Source organism: Pelobates fuscus, chromosome 3 (assembly GCF_036172605.1).
Source record: "Pelobates fuscus isolate aPelFus1 chromosome 3, aPelFus1.pri, whole genome shotgun sequence".
Taxonomy (NCBI): domain Eukaryota; kingdom Metazoa; phylum Chordata; class Amphibia; order Anura; family Pelobatidae; genus Pelobates; species Pelobates fuscus.
In genome coordinates, this window is record NC_086319.1 from 422,390,113 (window position 1) to 422,407,641 (window position 17,529).

The 17,529-nt window shown below is 47.3% G+C and overlaps 1 protein-coding gene and 1 non-coding gene across 2 annotated transcripts; both read right to left on the reverse strand.

Moving 5' to 3' along the window:
* Nucleotides 1–10,544: 10,544 nt before the first annotated feature.
* EIF4A1 (eukaryotic translation initiation factor 4A1) lies at nucleotides 10,545–16,217 on the reverse strand. The gene is made up of 11 exons (XM_063449803.1): nucleotides 16,159–16,217; nucleotides 14,205–14,253; nucleotides 13,803–13,935; nucleotides 13,583–13,722; nucleotides 13,065–13,233; nucleotides 12,734–12,843; nucleotides 12,217–12,360; nucleotides 11,837–11,974; nucleotides 11,534–11,623; nucleotides 11,367–11,446; nucleotides 10,545–11,139 (listed from the first exon to the last, which is right to left on the reverse strand). Exons 1-11 carry the CDS (start codon nucleotides 16,179–16,181, stop codon nucleotides 10,995–10,997), a joined length of 1,221 nt encoding a protein of 406 aa, XP_063305873.1. The 5' UTR covers nucleotides 16,182–16,217; the 3' UTR covers nucleotides 10,545–10,994.
* LOC134603925 (small nucleolar RNA SNORD10) lies at nucleotides 12,561–12,694 on the reverse strand. Its single transcript, XR_010090662.1, has one exon. It is a non-coding gene; the product is annotated as a small nucleolar RNA SNORD10 (small nucleolar RNA).
* Nucleotides 16,218–17,529: the final 1,312 nt, after the last annotated feature.

A 17,529-nucleotide genomic window follows, 5' to 3' on the forward strand; every position in this document is an offset into this window, starting at 1 on the left:
AGTGGAAGAAACGAGGAAATGTGGTCAGGTGGTGGTGCCAGCCCCACCGAGGGCTTGTACCCAGGTATGCTAATAAACTGATAAAAGAAAAAATCTCCCAAGAAGGAGATCTAAAACTGGCATAGGAAAAGGTTAGACAACTATAATAAAGTGATACCGACAAATCCTAGTGAGCATAGGTGTATAATAGAGGGAGAAAGGGAAAGCAGAGTAATGCTTCCTAATACCGTGGGTAGTACCCTTTGTTAAAGTAAATTGAGTAATGGACACAAGTCTTTATTGTATCATTTATAAATAACAAATGGATACTATACTCATTCCCCTATAGTGGCTAATTGTGTAATAATGGTAATACTATTACCTATTATATAATATTGCCAGGGGCAAGGAAATTCCCTCTAAATAGATGGGTATAGGCAGAGAGTATGGAGACCGGAGTGATGCTGTCATAAAAAGTGTCAATAAGGTGATATAAAGTTAAATGTATCACAGACACACAGCCACCCTTTCTCTTAGCTAGTTTCCAGAAATGCTGGATAGGTAGAAGGGCTATAAAGACTCAGAGAGGTCTAAGAAGAATCCTCTAAACTAGCCCTAATCTCCTTAAACACCATCAAGGGTGTTCTAAGCTAAAGCTCAATCTAAACGTTTAGATGACTGCCTGATTTCCCATCACAGATGCTGGCTAGGAATAACACTGTGCAAGACAAAGAGTGGGTCTAAGTGCCCATAGTGCAGTAAAGTGTCCCTAGTGAAGTGAAAAAGAGAATAACGAGCTGGCGCCCTATCAGGGGACGTGTATATGGCATCGATTTTAGGAACCGGGAGATGGAAAAAGATGCTTGGTTGGTCCTCCTACTTCAAATTTGGGGCACTGCGCTTGCAATCTAATGTGCCACCAGATAGGAGTGGAGTGTTAAGTAGTACTATTCCTATCAGTTTAATCCCTGTTATGTGCCTTTTTTTTGGTTTGTTTTTGAAGCCACAGTGCAGCACCAGAGGCCCGAAAAATTAGGCATGTACACATGCCTGAAAAATTAGGTATTGTTGCAGCCGCTGCTATAGCAGCGGCCAGAAAAATTGATGTTTGTTTCCCAGGCAGAAAGTGCCCTAAAACATTGCGGCTTGAACCCTAGTTGGTGGCGGATAAGTCACGCAAGTCAACCGGCATTCAGAGCTAAAATACAGCAGCGTGTGGACCATTTTTAGCCCAAGGCAGCTCATCTCATCAGGCCTTTTTTAGTCAAATGTATCGCCCACTGTCAGTCCCTTCGGGATCCATTCCTCATTCATCTTAATAAAGGTGAGGTAATCTAGACTTTTTTGACCTAGGCGACTTCTCTTCTCAGTGACAATACCTCCTGCTGCACTGAAGGTCCTTTCTGACAGGACACTTGAAGCGGGGCAGGCCAGAAGTTCTATCGCAAATTGGGATAGCTCAGGCCACAGGTCAAGCCTGCACACCCAGTACTCAAGGGGTTCATCGCTCCTCAGAGTGTCGATATCTGCAGTTAAGGCGAGGTAGTCTGCTACCTGTAGGTCGAGTTGTTCTCTGAGGGTGGATCCCGAAGGGCTGTGGCGATGCGTAGGACTTAAAAAGCTCTGCATGTCCTTCATCAACAACACGTCTGTAAAGCGTCCTGTCCTTGCCGGCGTGGTTGTGGGAGGAGGAGGATTACTTTCACCTCTTCCCCTGTTAGATTCCCGTTGTGCTGTGACATCACCCTTATACGCTATGTAAAGTATACTTTTTAATTTATTTTGCAAATGCTGCATCCTTTCCGACTTGTTGTAATTTGGTAACATTTCAGCCACTTTCTGCTTACACCGGGGGTCTAGTAGCGTGGACACCCAGTACAGGTCGTTCTCCTTCAGCCTTTTTATACGAGGGTCCCTCAACAGGCACGACAGCATGAAAGACCCCATTTGCACAAGGTTGGATGCCGAGCTACGCATTTCCCGTTCCTCCTCCTCAGTGATCTCAATGAAGGTATGTTCTTCCCCCCCAGCCACGTACAACACCACGGGTACTAGATAGGTGACAACGAGCACCCTGGGATGCCTGTTGTGGTTGGTCTTCCTCCTCCTCCTCAAAGCCACATTCCTCCTCTGACTCCTCTTCCTCACAATCCTCTTCCAGCGTTGCCGCAGGTCCAAGCGATGCTGATAAGGCTGTTTCTGGTGGTGATGGTGACCACAACTCTTCCTCTTCCTCTTCACGCTCATCTACGGCCTGATCCAGCACTCTTCGCAGGGCACGCTCCAGGAAGAAAACAAATGGTTTGATGTCGCTGATGGTGCCTTCGGTGCGACTGACTAGGTTTGTCACCTCCTCAAAAGGACGCATGAGCCTACTGGTATTGCGCATGAGCGTCCAGTAACGTGGCAAAAAAATTCCCAGCTCCCCAGAGGCTGTCCTAGCACCCCGGTCATACAAATATTCATTAACGGCTTTTTCTTGTTGGAGCAGGCGGTCAAACATTAGGAGTGTTGAATTCCAACGTGTCGGGCTGTCGCAAATCAAGCGCCTCACTGGCATGTTGTTTCGCCGCTGGATATCTGCAAAGTGCGCCATGGCCGTGTAGGAACGCCTGAAATGGCCACACACCTTCCTGGCCTGCTTCAGGACGTCCTGTAAGCCTGTGTACTTATGCACAAAGCGTTGTACGATCAGATTACACACATGTGCCATGCATGGCACATGTGTCAACTTGCCCAACTAAAATGCCGCCAACAAATTTGTTCCGTTGTCACAAACCACTTTGCCGATATCCAGTTGCTGTGGAGTCAGCCACTTTTCCACCTGTGCGTTCAGGGCGGACAGGAGTGCTTGTCCGGTGTGACTCTCTGCTTTCAAGCAAGTCAAACCCAAGACGGCGTGACACTGCCGTATCCGGGATGTGGAATAGTACCTGGGGAGCTGGGGGGGTGCCGTTGATGTGGAGCAAGACGCAGCAGCAGAAGAGGACTCAGCCGAAGAGGTTATGGAAGAGGATGGAGTAGGAGGAGTAGAGAAGGTGGCAGCAGGCCTGCCTGCAAGTCGTGGCGGTGTCACCAACTCACCAGCAGAGCCACGCATTCCATGCTTGGCAGCCGTCAGCAGGTTTACCCAATGCACAGTGTAGGTGATATACCTGCCCTGACCATGCTTTGCAGACAAGGTATCAGTGGTCAGATGGACCCTTGCCCCAGCACTGTGTGCCAGACATGCCATTACTTCCTTTTGCACAATCGAGTACAGGTTGGGGATTGCCTTTTGCGAAAAGAAATTTTGTCCGGATACCTTTCACTGCGGTGTCCCAATAGCTACAAATTTTTTGAACGCCTCAGACTCCACCAGCCTGTATGGTAAAAGCTGGCGGGCTAATAGTTCAGACAAGCCAGCTGTCAGACGCCGGGAAAGGGGGTGACTTTCTGGCTTCTTACGCTCAAACATGTCCTTGACAGACACCTGACTGTGGGCAGATGAACGGGAACTGCTCAAGGCGAGAGACGGAGTGGCGGATGGTTGAGAGGGGGCAAGGAGGACAGCAGTGGTTGATGTGGCTGAAGATGCTGGACCAGGAGGAGGATGGCGGCTTTGAGTTTGTGTGCTGCTTGTACTCATGTGTTGATCCCATAGGCGTTTGTGATGTGCGATCATATGCCTACGCAAAGCAGTTGTACCTAGGTGGATGTTGGACTTCCCACGACTCAGTTTCTTTTGGCACAGGTTGCAAATGGCATCGCTGTTGTCAAAGGCAGACACACAAAAAAAAATCCACACTGCTGAGCTCTGCAATGACGGCCTTCTGGTGGTGGACACAGCATGCGTTGATTGGCGTGCTGATTGTCGGGCTGACCCCGGGTGCCGATGCATGCTGTCTGACTGTGCCACTAGCTCCTTGCGACGACCTCCCCCTGCTTCCAACTCGTCTCCTCCTCCTCTCTGTCTCCCCATCTGAACTTTCGCCCTGTTCTTCTACTTGCCGAGTGGGCACCCACGTGACATCCATGGACGCATCGTCATCATCAACCACTTCAATTGTATCTGACAACTCAGCAAAGGAAGCAGCAGCGGGTACAACATCATCATCATCACACCGTACGTCCATGTGTGTAATGCTGCCTGACTGAGACATATCCCTGTTATCTACATCCTCTGGCAATAATGGTTGCGCATCACTCATTTCTTCAAACGGATGTGTAAATAGCTCCTCTGACAGACAAAGTGAAGCGGCTGTGGTGCTAGTGTTGGTGGTGGCGGCAGGCGGGTGAGTGGTATCTTGAGAGGTGCCCGAAGCTAAGCTGGAGGAGGATGGTGCGTCAAGGTTCCGAGCGGAAGCTGTAGAAGATTGGGTGTCCTGTGTTAGCCAGTCAACTATGTCCTCAGAACTTTTCAAGTTCAGGGTACGTGGCCTCTGAAAACTGGGCATTATTCTAGGGCAAAAGGGAATCACAGCACCACGACAGGTGGCCTGCCTCTGCCTGTCATTTTTTTTTGGATTAGTGGTACTATGCGTGCAAGCTACTGTGAGACCAGATATGAGTGGCACTGTGCAGTGGCAGAGGTTGGCAGAGTAGAAGCTGTAGGCCTGACACACCAGCTTGAAGACAACTAACTGTTATTCAATCTATAACAGTGAAAAAAAAATTTTGTTTTTAAATGCACGCTATTGTGACACCAGATATGAGTGGCAATGTGCACTGGCAGAGGTTGGCAGAGTACACGCTGTAGGCCTGACACACCCACTTGAAGACAACTAACTGCGATTCAATCTATAACAGTGAAAAAAGTTTTGGGGTTTTTAAATGCACGCTATTATGACACCAGATATGAGTGGCACTGTGCACTGGCAGAGGTTGGCAGAGTAGACGCTATAAGCCTGACACACCAGCTTGAAGACAACTAACTGCTATTTAATCTATAACAGTGAAAAAAAAGTTTTTATTTTTAAATGCACGCTATTGTGACACCAGATATGAGTGGCACTGTGCACTGGCAGAGGTTGGCAGAGTACACGCTGTAGGCCTGACACACACTTATGAAGGACACTGACTGCCATTATATTACAGTCAAAAACTTTTTTGTTTTTAAATGCAAGCTACTGTGACACCAGATATGAGTGGCACTGTGCACTGGCAGAGGTTGGCAGAGTAGACGCTGTAGGCCTGACACACCCGCTTGAGGACAACTAACTGCTATTCAATCTATAACAGTGAAAAACATTTTTTTTTTTTAAATGCACGCTATTGTGACACCAGATATGAGTGGCACTGTGCACTGGCAGAGGTTGGCAGAGTACACGCTGTAGGCCTGACACCCGCTTGAAGGACACTGACTGCTATTAGATTACAGTCAAAACTTTTTTGTTTTAAAATGCAAGTTATTGTGACACCAGATATGAGTGGCACTGTGCACTGGCAGAGGTTGGCAGAGTACACGCTGTTGGCCTGACACAGACGCTTGCAGACAACTAACTGCTATTCAATCTATTACAGTGAAAAAAAAATTGTTCTTAAATGCACGCTATTGTGACACCAGATATGAGTGGCACTGTGCACTGGCAGAGGTTGGCAGAGTACACGCTGTAGGCCTGACACACAGACGCTTGCAGACAACTGCTATTCAATCTATTACAGTGAAAAAAAAAATGTTTGTTTTTAAATGCAAGCTATTGTGACACCAGATATGAGTGGCACTGTCCACTGGCAGGGGTTGGCAGAGTAGACGCTGTAGGCCTGACACACACGCTTGAAGACAACTAACTGCTATTCAATCTATAACAGTGAAAAAACTTTTTTTGTTTTTAAATGCAAGCTACTGTGACACCAGATATGAGTGGCACTGTGCACTGGCAGAGGTTGGCAGAGTACACGCTGTAGGCCTGACACCCGCTTGAAGGACACTGACTGCTATTAGATTACAGTCAAAACTTTTTTGTTTTAAAATGCAAGTTATTGTGACACCAGATATGAGTGGCACTGTGCACTGGCAGAGGTTGGCAGAGTACACGCTGTTGGCCTGACACAGACGCTTGCAGACAACTAACTGCTATTCAATCTATTACAGTGAAAAAAAAATTGTTCTTAAATGCACGCTATTGTGACACCAGATATGAGTGGCACTGTGCACTGGCAGAGGTTGGCAGAGTACACGCTGTAGGCCTGACACACAGACGCTTGCAGACAACTGCTATTCAATCTATTACAGTGAAAAAAAAAATGTTTGTTTTTAAATGCAAGCTATTGTGACACCAGATATGAGTGGTGGCACTGGGCAAGTGGGCACAGTATCCACTGTGAGCCTGAAACAGAAGCTGGCAGGCAGGCAACTGCAATTAGATTACACAGAAAAAAAGCAGACTGATGTTCTAGCCCTAAAAAGGGCTTTTTGGGGTGCTGTCCTTACAGCAGAGATCAGATGAGTCCTTCAGGACTGTAGTGGACACTGAATACACTAGCCTAGCTATCCATTTCCCTATCAAATCAGCAGCAGCTACACTTTCCCTCCCCTCACTAAGAATGCAGCTTCAGAATGAATCTAAAATGGATGCTGTCAGGGCCGGACTGGGAAAAAAATTAGGCCTGGGCATTTTTCAATCAGAGCGGCCCCCTAAGAAGGGGGCGGGGCCAGAGAGGGTGTGTTTTGTCATCACTAATGACAAGCACGCCCCCTCTCAAAGTGAGCAAGTTGGTTCAATGCGCAGAGCCCCGCTGAAGAGCTCTGGCATTAGAAAAAGGCTTGCGCTGTGTTTACTTTTAAATTGTCTCTGGTGTCTCCACAAGTGGGATACCAGAGGACAATTGGGCCAGGAAAGTGTATGGTGCATGTGTTTGGAGCCTGCTTGTGAAATTGCGTGTGTGTAGAGTGTGGTGTGGTATTGTGTAAATAGGTCAATTTCATTTGTGTTTGTGGTTTAATATGTGTGGCTAGGGGCTGTAGATAGTGTGTGTATAGGGGGCATAGTGTTATAGGGGATGTAGCGAGTGTGTGCATAAAGGCTGTAGTGTGTGTGTGTATAGGTGACGTAGTGTGTGTAGGGGTTGTAGAGAGGGTGTGTAGGAGATCTAGTGTGTAAAGGACCCAGAGTGTGTATAGGAGATTGTGTGTGTGTGTGTGTGTGTGTGTGTGTGTGTGTGTGTGTGTGTGTGTGTGTATATATATATATAGAGGATTAAGAGTGCATATAGGGTAAGGGATCTAGTGTGTATCTGGAGCGTAATGTGTGTGGTGGTGCAGTGTGAGGGGTGCTGTAGTGTGTGTGTGTGTGTGTGTGTGTGTGTGTGTGTATATATATATATATATATTTGTGTGGTGGAATCTCGGTAAAAATAAATTTAGTAGGCCGAGATTACCACGTGGCATGTGTACGTGCATATGCTGACGTATCGATCAGTTGGTTGCACAAGGCAAGATACGATCAGTAGTGTACGGAGCATGTGCAAGAATACAGGATGTAGTATTCCCCTCCTCCATTGTGCTGGACAGGCCATGCGGTCAAGCAGGAAGTTAATTCTTATTTGTATTGATTGGTCAAGAGAATGTGCGGGTGGAGCTTAATATGGGAGGAGTTATATGTCTATATAAGGAGCCTGCACTATTGTCCGGGGCTCAGAACTTGCTGTATTTTGGTGACATTAGTCCCTCTGAGTCCCGATCGGTGATCCAATAAAGAATCTCTTCCTTCCTGAAGAAACCTGTGTCCATCTCTCTGTGCTTGGCTTCCGTCAGTTTCTCCGGTATCATTTGGACGTATTGTATGTGTGAGGGGCGCAGTGTGTGTGTATTTAAGAGGGGTGCTGTGTGTGAGGGTGTTTTTATCTGCCGTCACATTCTAGGTTTCTAATTTTCTTTGTCTGTTAACTCACTGAGGGTTATTTTATATATGTGTATGTGTGTGAGCGAGGGTGCGGTCTGTCTGAGGGTGCTGTCTGTGAGTGAGGGTGCTGTGTGTGTCTGAAGGTGATGTGTGCTGTGTGTCTGAGGGTGCTGTGTGCTGTGTGTCTGAGGGTGCCGTGTGTCTGGGTGTGCTGTGTGTCTGGGTGCGCTGTGAGTGTTTGGGTGCTGTGTGTGTCTGGGGGTGCTGTGTGTGTTTAGGGGTGCTGTGTGTGTCTGGGGGTGCTGTGTGTGTTTAGGTGCGCTGTGTGTGTTTAGGTGCTGTGTGTGTGTCTGGGGGTGATGTGTGTGTGTGAGGGGGCTGTTAGTGTTGTTTTTTTTTTTAAATGTAAATATTTTTTTTATTAATAATAAAAAAAAAAAGTTATATCCCCCCCTCCCTTCTTACCTTTAGCATGGGGGGGGGGAGACGATCTGCTTGCGATGAGCCGTTCTGCCTGGGGGGGACCATGCTTCCTTCCCTGGTGGTCCAGTGGTGAGAGTGAACTCTAACCTGCCGGCTAGAGTTCACTCTCGCGAGATCTGAGCGTTGCCGCGGTAACGCTCAGATCTCGCGAGAGGACCCGGCGGAGCGGCTGGATAGAGCTCCGCCAGTCCTCTCTGCTGCCTCCCTCACACCCCACAGCCGGCGGCCGCCTGTCAGTGTCTCTGGGCCGGTAAGGGAGATCTTTGATCTCCCCACCGGCCCATGGAGACACACAGCAGGGCCGGCGCTCGGATAGCGCTGGCCCTGCAGGGGCTGGCAGGGGAGATCCTGTGATCTCCCCTGCCGGCCTCGGCCCCACGGCCATCGCGGCCCACCGGGCATTTGCCCGATGTGCCCGATGGCCAATCCGGGCCTGGATGCTGTACAGGAGGTGGGAGGGTCTGGAAGGGAGGGTCTGCTGCTGATTGGCTGGAATGTGTCTGCTGACTGAGGCACAGGGTCAAAGTTTACTCAATGATGACAAATAGGATCAAACCGCGCATATGTTCGCCCGCCGTGGCGAACACGCTATGTTCGCCAGGAACTATTCGCCAGCGAACCGTTCGGTACATCACTAAAAATAAAGGATACAAGACGGAAGGAGGTTCCAACTGAAGGTAAGTTCATGGCTTCCTACACTCCTTAGGAAATGAAAGGGTACAGCCGGTTTACTTAAGGGGAGAGAGGCTGAAGTAGCCCTGGTAGTAACATGTTAAACATGGTAATCAGCCCATGGCCCCCCTCCACTTACCTTTCTCCAGCGCCAGGCTCCGTCGGCGCTGGGGAACTCTCCTCCCTCTCAGACGTTGGTTCCTGAGTGAAGCAGAATGCGCTTGCACGATGAGAGCCATGGGCGCATTAAATACGCCCATAGGAAAGCATTACTCAATGCTCAGTGAGACAGCCACTACTTGATTAACCCTCAGTGTAAACGTAGCCGTTTCTGAAACGGCTATGTTTACAGCTGCAGGGTTAAATCTAGAGGGACCTGGCACCCAGACCAAGTAGTAAAGAATTAGACACACACTCTTTCTCCATCCAGTCACCCACCCATAGTCACTAAATAAGTTTACTTACAGTTTGAATGCTCCCCTCTGTCTCCAGCTTGTCCGCTCAAGCCACTCCCATGCAGACAGGATGTTCGTGCACAGTGCTGCCCTGAGCTCTGCTGACAGCAGATCTGAGTGGATAGAGGCGTATTATGACTCAATCTACTCCAAAGTCCTTCTGGTGGTAGTCTGAGTGACTGCAACTGGAGGTGTCCCTAGCTTTGAATGTAAACACTTCTCAGAAAATAGTGCTTACATGAGAACGGCTGCAGGGAGCTATAGTTCTCACCTGAACAACCTCATAAAGCTGAAGTTGTTCAGGTGACTATAGTGTACCTTTAAGGATTTGCAAGATAACCCATAAGAAATGCTTCCATGTCTGGCCAGGAAATATATGTGAGTTGGAGGAATTTTCTAAACTCATTGTGACTTAAAATTCACATTTCTGGTTTAATTAATAATCCTGCATAAGTGACCACTAAAGGACTGCTGGTGTGTTGTGCGCCATTTAGATTAATAAGAGTGTTTGCTACGACCAAAGATCTCACCATAAGCGTTATGCCCCTCTGCCTCAAGAGTATCATCTACAAAAATGCTTGCAGATGAACTTTCCAGGACAAGATTGGTTAGACCATTCCCTGAAACATGTGATGAGTGCAAGTCTAGAATGCCATTATAACTAGGTAAAGACTAGTTACAAAAAAGGTTACTTGCCCTTATAGCAAAGTATCACAGGAAATGCTGGTGCCACGTGAGGGCTAGTAAACACCACTCCTAGCATTCAATGCAGAACGCCCATCACCAAGAAAAGTTGAAGACTTAAAGTAGTATATAAAAAAAAGTCAAAACTGCATTGTCAGACAATTTTAAAAACTTCTAAAAAAAATGCAAAGCGACAGCAAGCCTACATTCTGAGTACATACAGTCTACATTTAATCTGCCTGCAATAACTTCCTGAAGCACACCATGATATGAATGCTAAGCTTTCACCTACAGCTGGCTAGGTAAGCATTTGCCGACATGACACTTAATGTGAAGACATTTGGCGGACCACTGAGTTATTTTCCAGCAGCTGACTAGTAATACTGGAGAATGGCCAGCAGAGGGCTAGCAATACAAGGGAGGGGAATCTTAAGACAAGAGACAAAACTATGTTGCAAAACATTTTTATTTAATAAATACTATACAGAAAAGCAAATAAAATTGTCTGTAACAACTTCGCTATTTTTTTGTGGGGGCATTTTGTTTTTGTAAAAAAAGATCAAATTGAGCTGCCTGATTGTGTACGGGGAGTTTGTTTATTTGGTCCGCTGATTTGGTGGGAAAACAGGATGTGACTTTAGTGTTCGCTTCAGAGAAGGAAAAGACAAAACGAGTTTACGGTCACAATACCTCAAAATAACATTTATTTGAAACAAAAAGAAAATAGAAATCATTTAATGTTCATACAGGGATTGTGGGGCGAGTCCCGAGTGTCATAGGGCTTTAAACAATGGTGAGCACCCCATATCTGCTGCACCCCCTGTGGAAGATTGAACCAGTGCAGGAGTTTCAATTTTTTTTCATTTTTTATTTTAGTTTCCTCTCCATACTGAGAGCTTTAGATAAGGTCAGCCACATTCATTGGCATCTCCTCAATGGTCGTGTTGTAGAATGTCTCAATGTCTTTAAGTGTGCGCTTGTCCTCCTCAGTTACCATGTTTATGGCAACACCTTTCCTACCGAATCGTCCACCTCTACCAATCCTGAGAGAGAAAGGAGACGTTGCAGTTAGCAATTTCTACAGGTGTTATATGTAGAGAATGTGGAGTTGGCATGCCATGTGTACACCATGTTAAAGTTGCAGAAAACCACCGCAAGGGTTACTGCAGTGGAGCACGGTCTTTTATTCTACCAAAGGTTTTCAGTCTGTCTCCAACACAGGAGCTGGACAGAGAGGGTACCCTTGGCATGCAGTGACTTGCACACCTACCTGTGAATGTAGTTCTCTCTGTTGGTGGGTAAGTCATAGTTTATAACCAGCGATACCTGCTGTACATCAATCCCTCTGGCCTGCATTAAAAAAAAAAAAAAAATTCAACAAATTAGGCTCTGCTATACAAAGCCGCCACCTCAGCAAACATCACAGCCCAGACCTACCAGCAAATCTGTTGTAATCAGGACACGACTTGATCCAGATCGGAACTCTCTCATAATGACATCTCGCTCTTTCTGGTCCATGTCACCATGCTAAGCAAGGAAAGCACTTGTTAGATTGTATCTTGAGTTAGTGACACTGTCCCCACAGCATGAACCAGCTGACAGTCACCATACTGACCCGCTGGGATGAATATGGGTTTAGATATTCTGCCCCTGTCAGATATAAGAAGTCATGCCATGTATGACAAGTCCTTGCCCAGTGACAGGGGTTTAGCCAGAAAATTGAGAGCTAGCTATACTCACCAGGGCAGAGACTGTGAAGTCCCGAGCGTGCATTTTCTCAGTGAGCCAGTCCACTTTCCTGCGAGTGTTTATAAAGATTACAGCTTGGGTAATGGTCAGGGTCTCGTACAAGTCACATAGTGTGTCCAGCTTCCATTCCTGAGAGAATTAAAAGAAACAAAAAAATTCAGCAGAAGCACACATGAGGCATATTTACATACACAGAAACACAAGTATGTCCCCACAGCATGAACCAGCTGTCGACCACAGTGCTGATCCGCTGGGATGAATATGGGAGATCACTCTGCCCCCGCCAGATATAAGAATCTACATCACATGAGACGAGTCCTTGCCCAGTGACAGGGGTTCAGAGACTATTTCATAGAGTATTCATTGCTCACCTCCCTCTCCACATTCACGTAGAATTGCCTGATACCCTCCAGGGTCAGTTCTTCCTTCTTAACAAGGATGCGGATTGGGTCTCTCATAAATTTCTTTGTAACTTCAAGCACATCTGAAGGCATAGTGGCCGAGAGCAGGACCACCTGGACGGAAAGCATGATGTTAGAACTTTTAGCCATTTAATGAAAGATGAACAGAATAGATGAGGGTATGTAACCTTTGGTACCCCAGATCTCTAGGCATTCTTACAGGTGTAGTTTGATTTATGACCCCACGTTGTTTATAATGTGGACATGCAGCCAGTTAACTTTAACCAGAAATAGGAGTGATCAGTTTATGGGTAGTTCTCAGATTTTGCCAAAATCAGCTCCCCACAATGCACTGCACCATACAGATACAGACTGCAAGACACAGCCTGAAGAGTACAGAAGCAGGTTACCATGGGGGTCATATGACACGCACTTTTCATCATAAAACTGCCCAGGTCAGGTGACAATCCACAGGGCAATAGCTTACCTGGGCATTGCTGCTCAGTTTCTGAAAGATATCGTAGATCTGATCTTTGAAGCCTCGACTCAACATTTCGTCAGCTTCATCCAGAACAAACATCTTTATATATTTAGGAGCTGAAAGAATGGAAACATGTTACCTTTGGAACCATTTATAGAACAGAGACTCGATTTCTATAGTCTGTATTACTGACAAAACAAGGACAGAAAATCTGGACAAAGCCATGTACACAGCCACACATGGCACCACTTGCCATCTTGCACATTCCAAAAATAGGTGCGTGGGCCTTTGCACAGCATTAAAAGCTGTCTCAATAAAGCGGTCAGGGAATACTTACAGAGATAGCGCCGGTTCAGCATGTCAAACACTCTGCCTGGTGTTCCAACGATTATATGTGGTGCTTCTGACTGAAGCTTCTGTACCTCTGCTCTGACATTTGTGCCCCCAATACAGGCATGGCATGAGGCCCCCATGTAGTCTCCAAGTGCCATCACTACCTTCTGAATCTGTAAAGAATAATTAGTTTGGTTAATCAGGCCAGTTCTGCATTCCCTGCAAGGATACATGGATGAAATATCCAAGCTAGTGATCACATGTCATCTTCAATTAACGACCATCCCAGTAAGTATTTTGCCGGTATAATAATGAAGAGCCCACCCCACTGTTAACCAGAAGAATGGGACACAGACTGTATATACAAGTGTCCATTTGAAGAGAACCCTCCAAGTCAATGTAATAAAGACAGGACATGGCAAATCCAAGTATCTGAATGCACATTTCCTGGTTAAACACTTATCCTTTAAAGCTAGAGGCACACATGACATTACAAACAGCAGACATGGATGAGAGACCAACCTGTTGAGCCAACTCTCTGGTCGGAGCGAGGACCAGGGCTTGTGTTGCCTTCATATCCAACTCTACTTGCTGTAGGATAGAAATGGCAAATGTGGCAGTTTTCCCAGTTCCAGACTGAGCTTGAGCAATCACATCATAACCTGAGGGAAAGGACAATGGTCAGAACCAAGCAGAATCACAACAACCACCACCAACACCCACTTCACAAAACCATACCCACCCTTGATACAAGGTAGAATTGCACGTTGCTGGATAGCAGACGGTTTCTCAAAACCATAAGCATAAATTCCTCTCAGGAGAGATTCAGACAGGTTCATATCGTCAAAACTATCCACCACTTCATTCCAGTTACTCTGCAAAGAGTGATATGGCGATTAAATACATGCCTTGTTCTAGCCCAAACAACAAAAGTTACAGTAAAGCCACCATGCATAAGACCTGAATAAAGACAGCTTTGTATGAGAGAGATTTAGTGCTTGAATTTGTACTATAATCCCCTAAGAGCTTTATGGGAGACACCCAGAATGGCAGTAGGAGAGAAATTGAAGAGATTCAGGCAGTGTGCAGAGAAAAATAAATAAGGCACAGCATGGAGGATGCGAGACATGGAATGTAACATTACCTCAATAATGCCATCAGGCTCCATGCCTTCAGGGCCATTGTCTCTAGGTCTGCAGAGAAAAGAAAGAACATTAATACACACGCAAACTATTGCTAGGCTGACATTCACCAGAAGGATGTACTTCATTAGACATAATTAATGGCCCAAAATAAACTGGAACACATTCCTGCACAAAGCAGTAATCTAAACATACAGGTTCAGTGACTAATCCCTGCCCACAATTCCCAGCAACACAAGCAAGATACACTACATTGGCAAACATATGGAATTTACTGATTGTGGACTCAGTATCAAGCAACATGGCTGTACAGATAAATATACCCATGCTGTTCCAGTATATTTATTTAATCCATCACATTTTCTATACAGCCATTAGCTGGGTTGGCCATTAATAGGTTAAATCCACTATACTAGTGTTACAGTATTGTTAAGCTACTCTATTACTGGGTGGGTTTCCATCAACACCCAGCCCACTGAGTAACATGGCCATTGACCATTAACCCATTGATTGCAAGCCAATGCAGTGGCATGGCTATTAAGGATTTAAATCAACCATGTCACTCAGTAATAGCTATTAATGGGTTAAATCCTCTGCACAAGTTTTTACTTATTAGCAAGCCCACTCCATATCAGTCTTATGCAGGATTTAACCCATTAGTGGACGGCCCACTCAGGATCACGCATGGAATGAGGATTTAACCCATTCGTGGACAGCCCACCCAGGATCGCGGCTGTGGTGAGGATTTAACCCATTAGTAGCCGGCCCACCCAGGATCGCGGCTGGAGTGAGGATTTAACCCATTAGTGGACTGCCCACCCAGGATGCGGCTGTAGGGAGTACGTGTTGGGTTTGGCGCAGACCCCCTCTCCCGGCCACGTGCAGCACCGGAAGTCATGGCCGCCATCTTAGATCCAGTTGACTCCCCGCAGGACTCCGCCGCCATCTTGTCCTGCCTCCCCCCCCTCTCTAGCCGGCCACGTGCTCCCGGGCGGAGGCCGCCATCGAGGCACACGTGGGAGGGGGATCAAGGAAACACATCACAGCCAAACATCGGAGGGAGAATATCAACCGGGGAAAATAAATACCGAACCGGATACCGATAGCTAAATACCGAGACCGGCCAGGGAGGGAGAGCCAGGAATCGGGATACAACAGGGCGGGAGCCAGACAGCGACACCAAGCCCGGGATATGAGAGGAGAGCCAGGGAACCTCACACGGGGACAGGGGGGAGCGAGAGAGAGCTGGTACCGGGGAGCCCGGGGTGAGGGTATAGGGCGGCCCTGGGACAGTGCGGTGACGCAGTGTGAGGGGATGGATAGTGGGTGAGGGATGTGATGGAGCTCTGTGAGGGGATAATGGGATGGAGGGTGAGGCCGTGTGTGAAGGATTGGGGGAGTCTGATGGGATAATGGGTGAGGGGATGGAGCTCTGCGAGGGGATGGAGCTCTGCGAGGAGATAATGGGGGAACGTGGGATTGGCATAGCTGGGGGGAGTTCGAGCTCGTGTGAGGGGATAAGATGGAGCTCTGTGTGAGGGGATAAGATGGAGCTCTGTGTGAGGGGATAAGATGGAGCTCTGTGTGAGGGGATAAGATGGAGCTCTGTGTGAGGGGATAAGATGGAGCTCTGTGTGAGGGGATAAGATGGAGCTCTGTGTGAGGGGATAAGATGGAGCTCTGTGTGAGGGGATAAGATGGAGCTCTGTGTGAGGGGATAAGATGGAGCTCTGTGTGAGGGATTGGGATAGCTGGGGGGAGAGGGTGAGGCCCTGTATGGGGGATTGGGACGGTGGATGAGGATAGCTGGGGGGAATGTGAGGAGATAAGATGGAGCTCTGTGTGAGGGGATGGGATAGATGGGAGAAGGTGAGGCCCTGTGTGAGGGATTGGGATAGCTGGGGCCTTGCCGGGGCCTGTGGGGGGGATTGCGGCCTGGCCGAGGATCTCACTCACCGGTTGTCGTAGCTCGCAGACATTATTCGAAGCGGAAGCTGCAGAGAAGCCGGCGAACGCGCTATATAAAGGCTGTGGGCGGCGAAACACACTCGGCGCTGATTGGTCGATGCACGACGCCCGGTGTGACGCAATGCCAGCTCAGTCAGGAAGGAGGGTGCGGCCAGCTGCTCATTGGCTGACAGAGCCGCCCCTCAGTGTGCGGGGCGGGGCTCCCGCCCATTACTGCCGACCGGCACGAAGCACTATTGGCTCTTCAAACTAGCAAAGTCCACCCCTATTGTAATGATAACTCCTCCCCCTACCGCGCGGCCTGCATTGTTGAGAGACCGAGCGGTATTGGGTCATTCGAGACACGTGACCATTTCTCCTTGGTCCCGCCAACCTAGCTCTGTGTTTATTGGCTGGGAGACCTATCAATCAGTAGTTCCGTGCGTGTGATTGGTCAGCTGGGGAGAGACCGGCCTCTCTGCTTTATTCTTGTGTAATATCCGGATATTGCTTTTTTTTTTTTTTTAATTTTGAGAAAATCAACAAAAATCTCAATAAAATTTCGATTGACGTGTAAACATGGCTCCCTCTATATACAGTGTAACATGGCTCCCCTCTATATACAGAGTAACATGGCTCCCCTCTATATACAGAGTAACATGGCTCCCTCTATATACAGAGTAACATGGCTCCCTCTATATACAGTGTAACATGGCTCCCTCTATATACAGAGTAACATGGCTCCCTCTATATACAGAGTAACATGGCTCCCTCTATATACAGAGTAACATGGCTCCCTCTATATACAGTGTAACATGGCTCCCTCTATATACAGTGTAAACATGGCTCCCCTCTATATACAGAGTAACATGGCTCCCCTCTATATACAGTGTAAACATGGCTCCCCTCTATATACAGAGTAACATGGCTCCCTCTATATACAGAGTAACATGGCTCCCTCTATATACAGTGTAACATGGCTCCCCTCTATATACAGTGTAACATGGCTCCCTCTATATACAGAGTAACATGCCTCCCTCTATATACAGAGTAACATGGCTCCCTCTATATACAGAGTAACATGCCTCCCTCTATATACAGAGTAACATGGCTCCCCTCTATATACAGTGTAAACATGGCTCCCCTCTATATACAGTGTAACATGGCTCCCTCTATATACAGAGTAACATGGCTCCCTCTATATACAGAGTAACATGGCTCCCTCTATATACAGTGTAACATGGCTCCCTCTATATACAGAGTAACATGGCTCCCTCTATATACAGTGTAAACATGGCTCCCTCTATATACAGAGTAACATGGCTCCCTCTATATACAGAGTAAACATGGCTCCCCTCTATATACAGTGTAACATGGCTC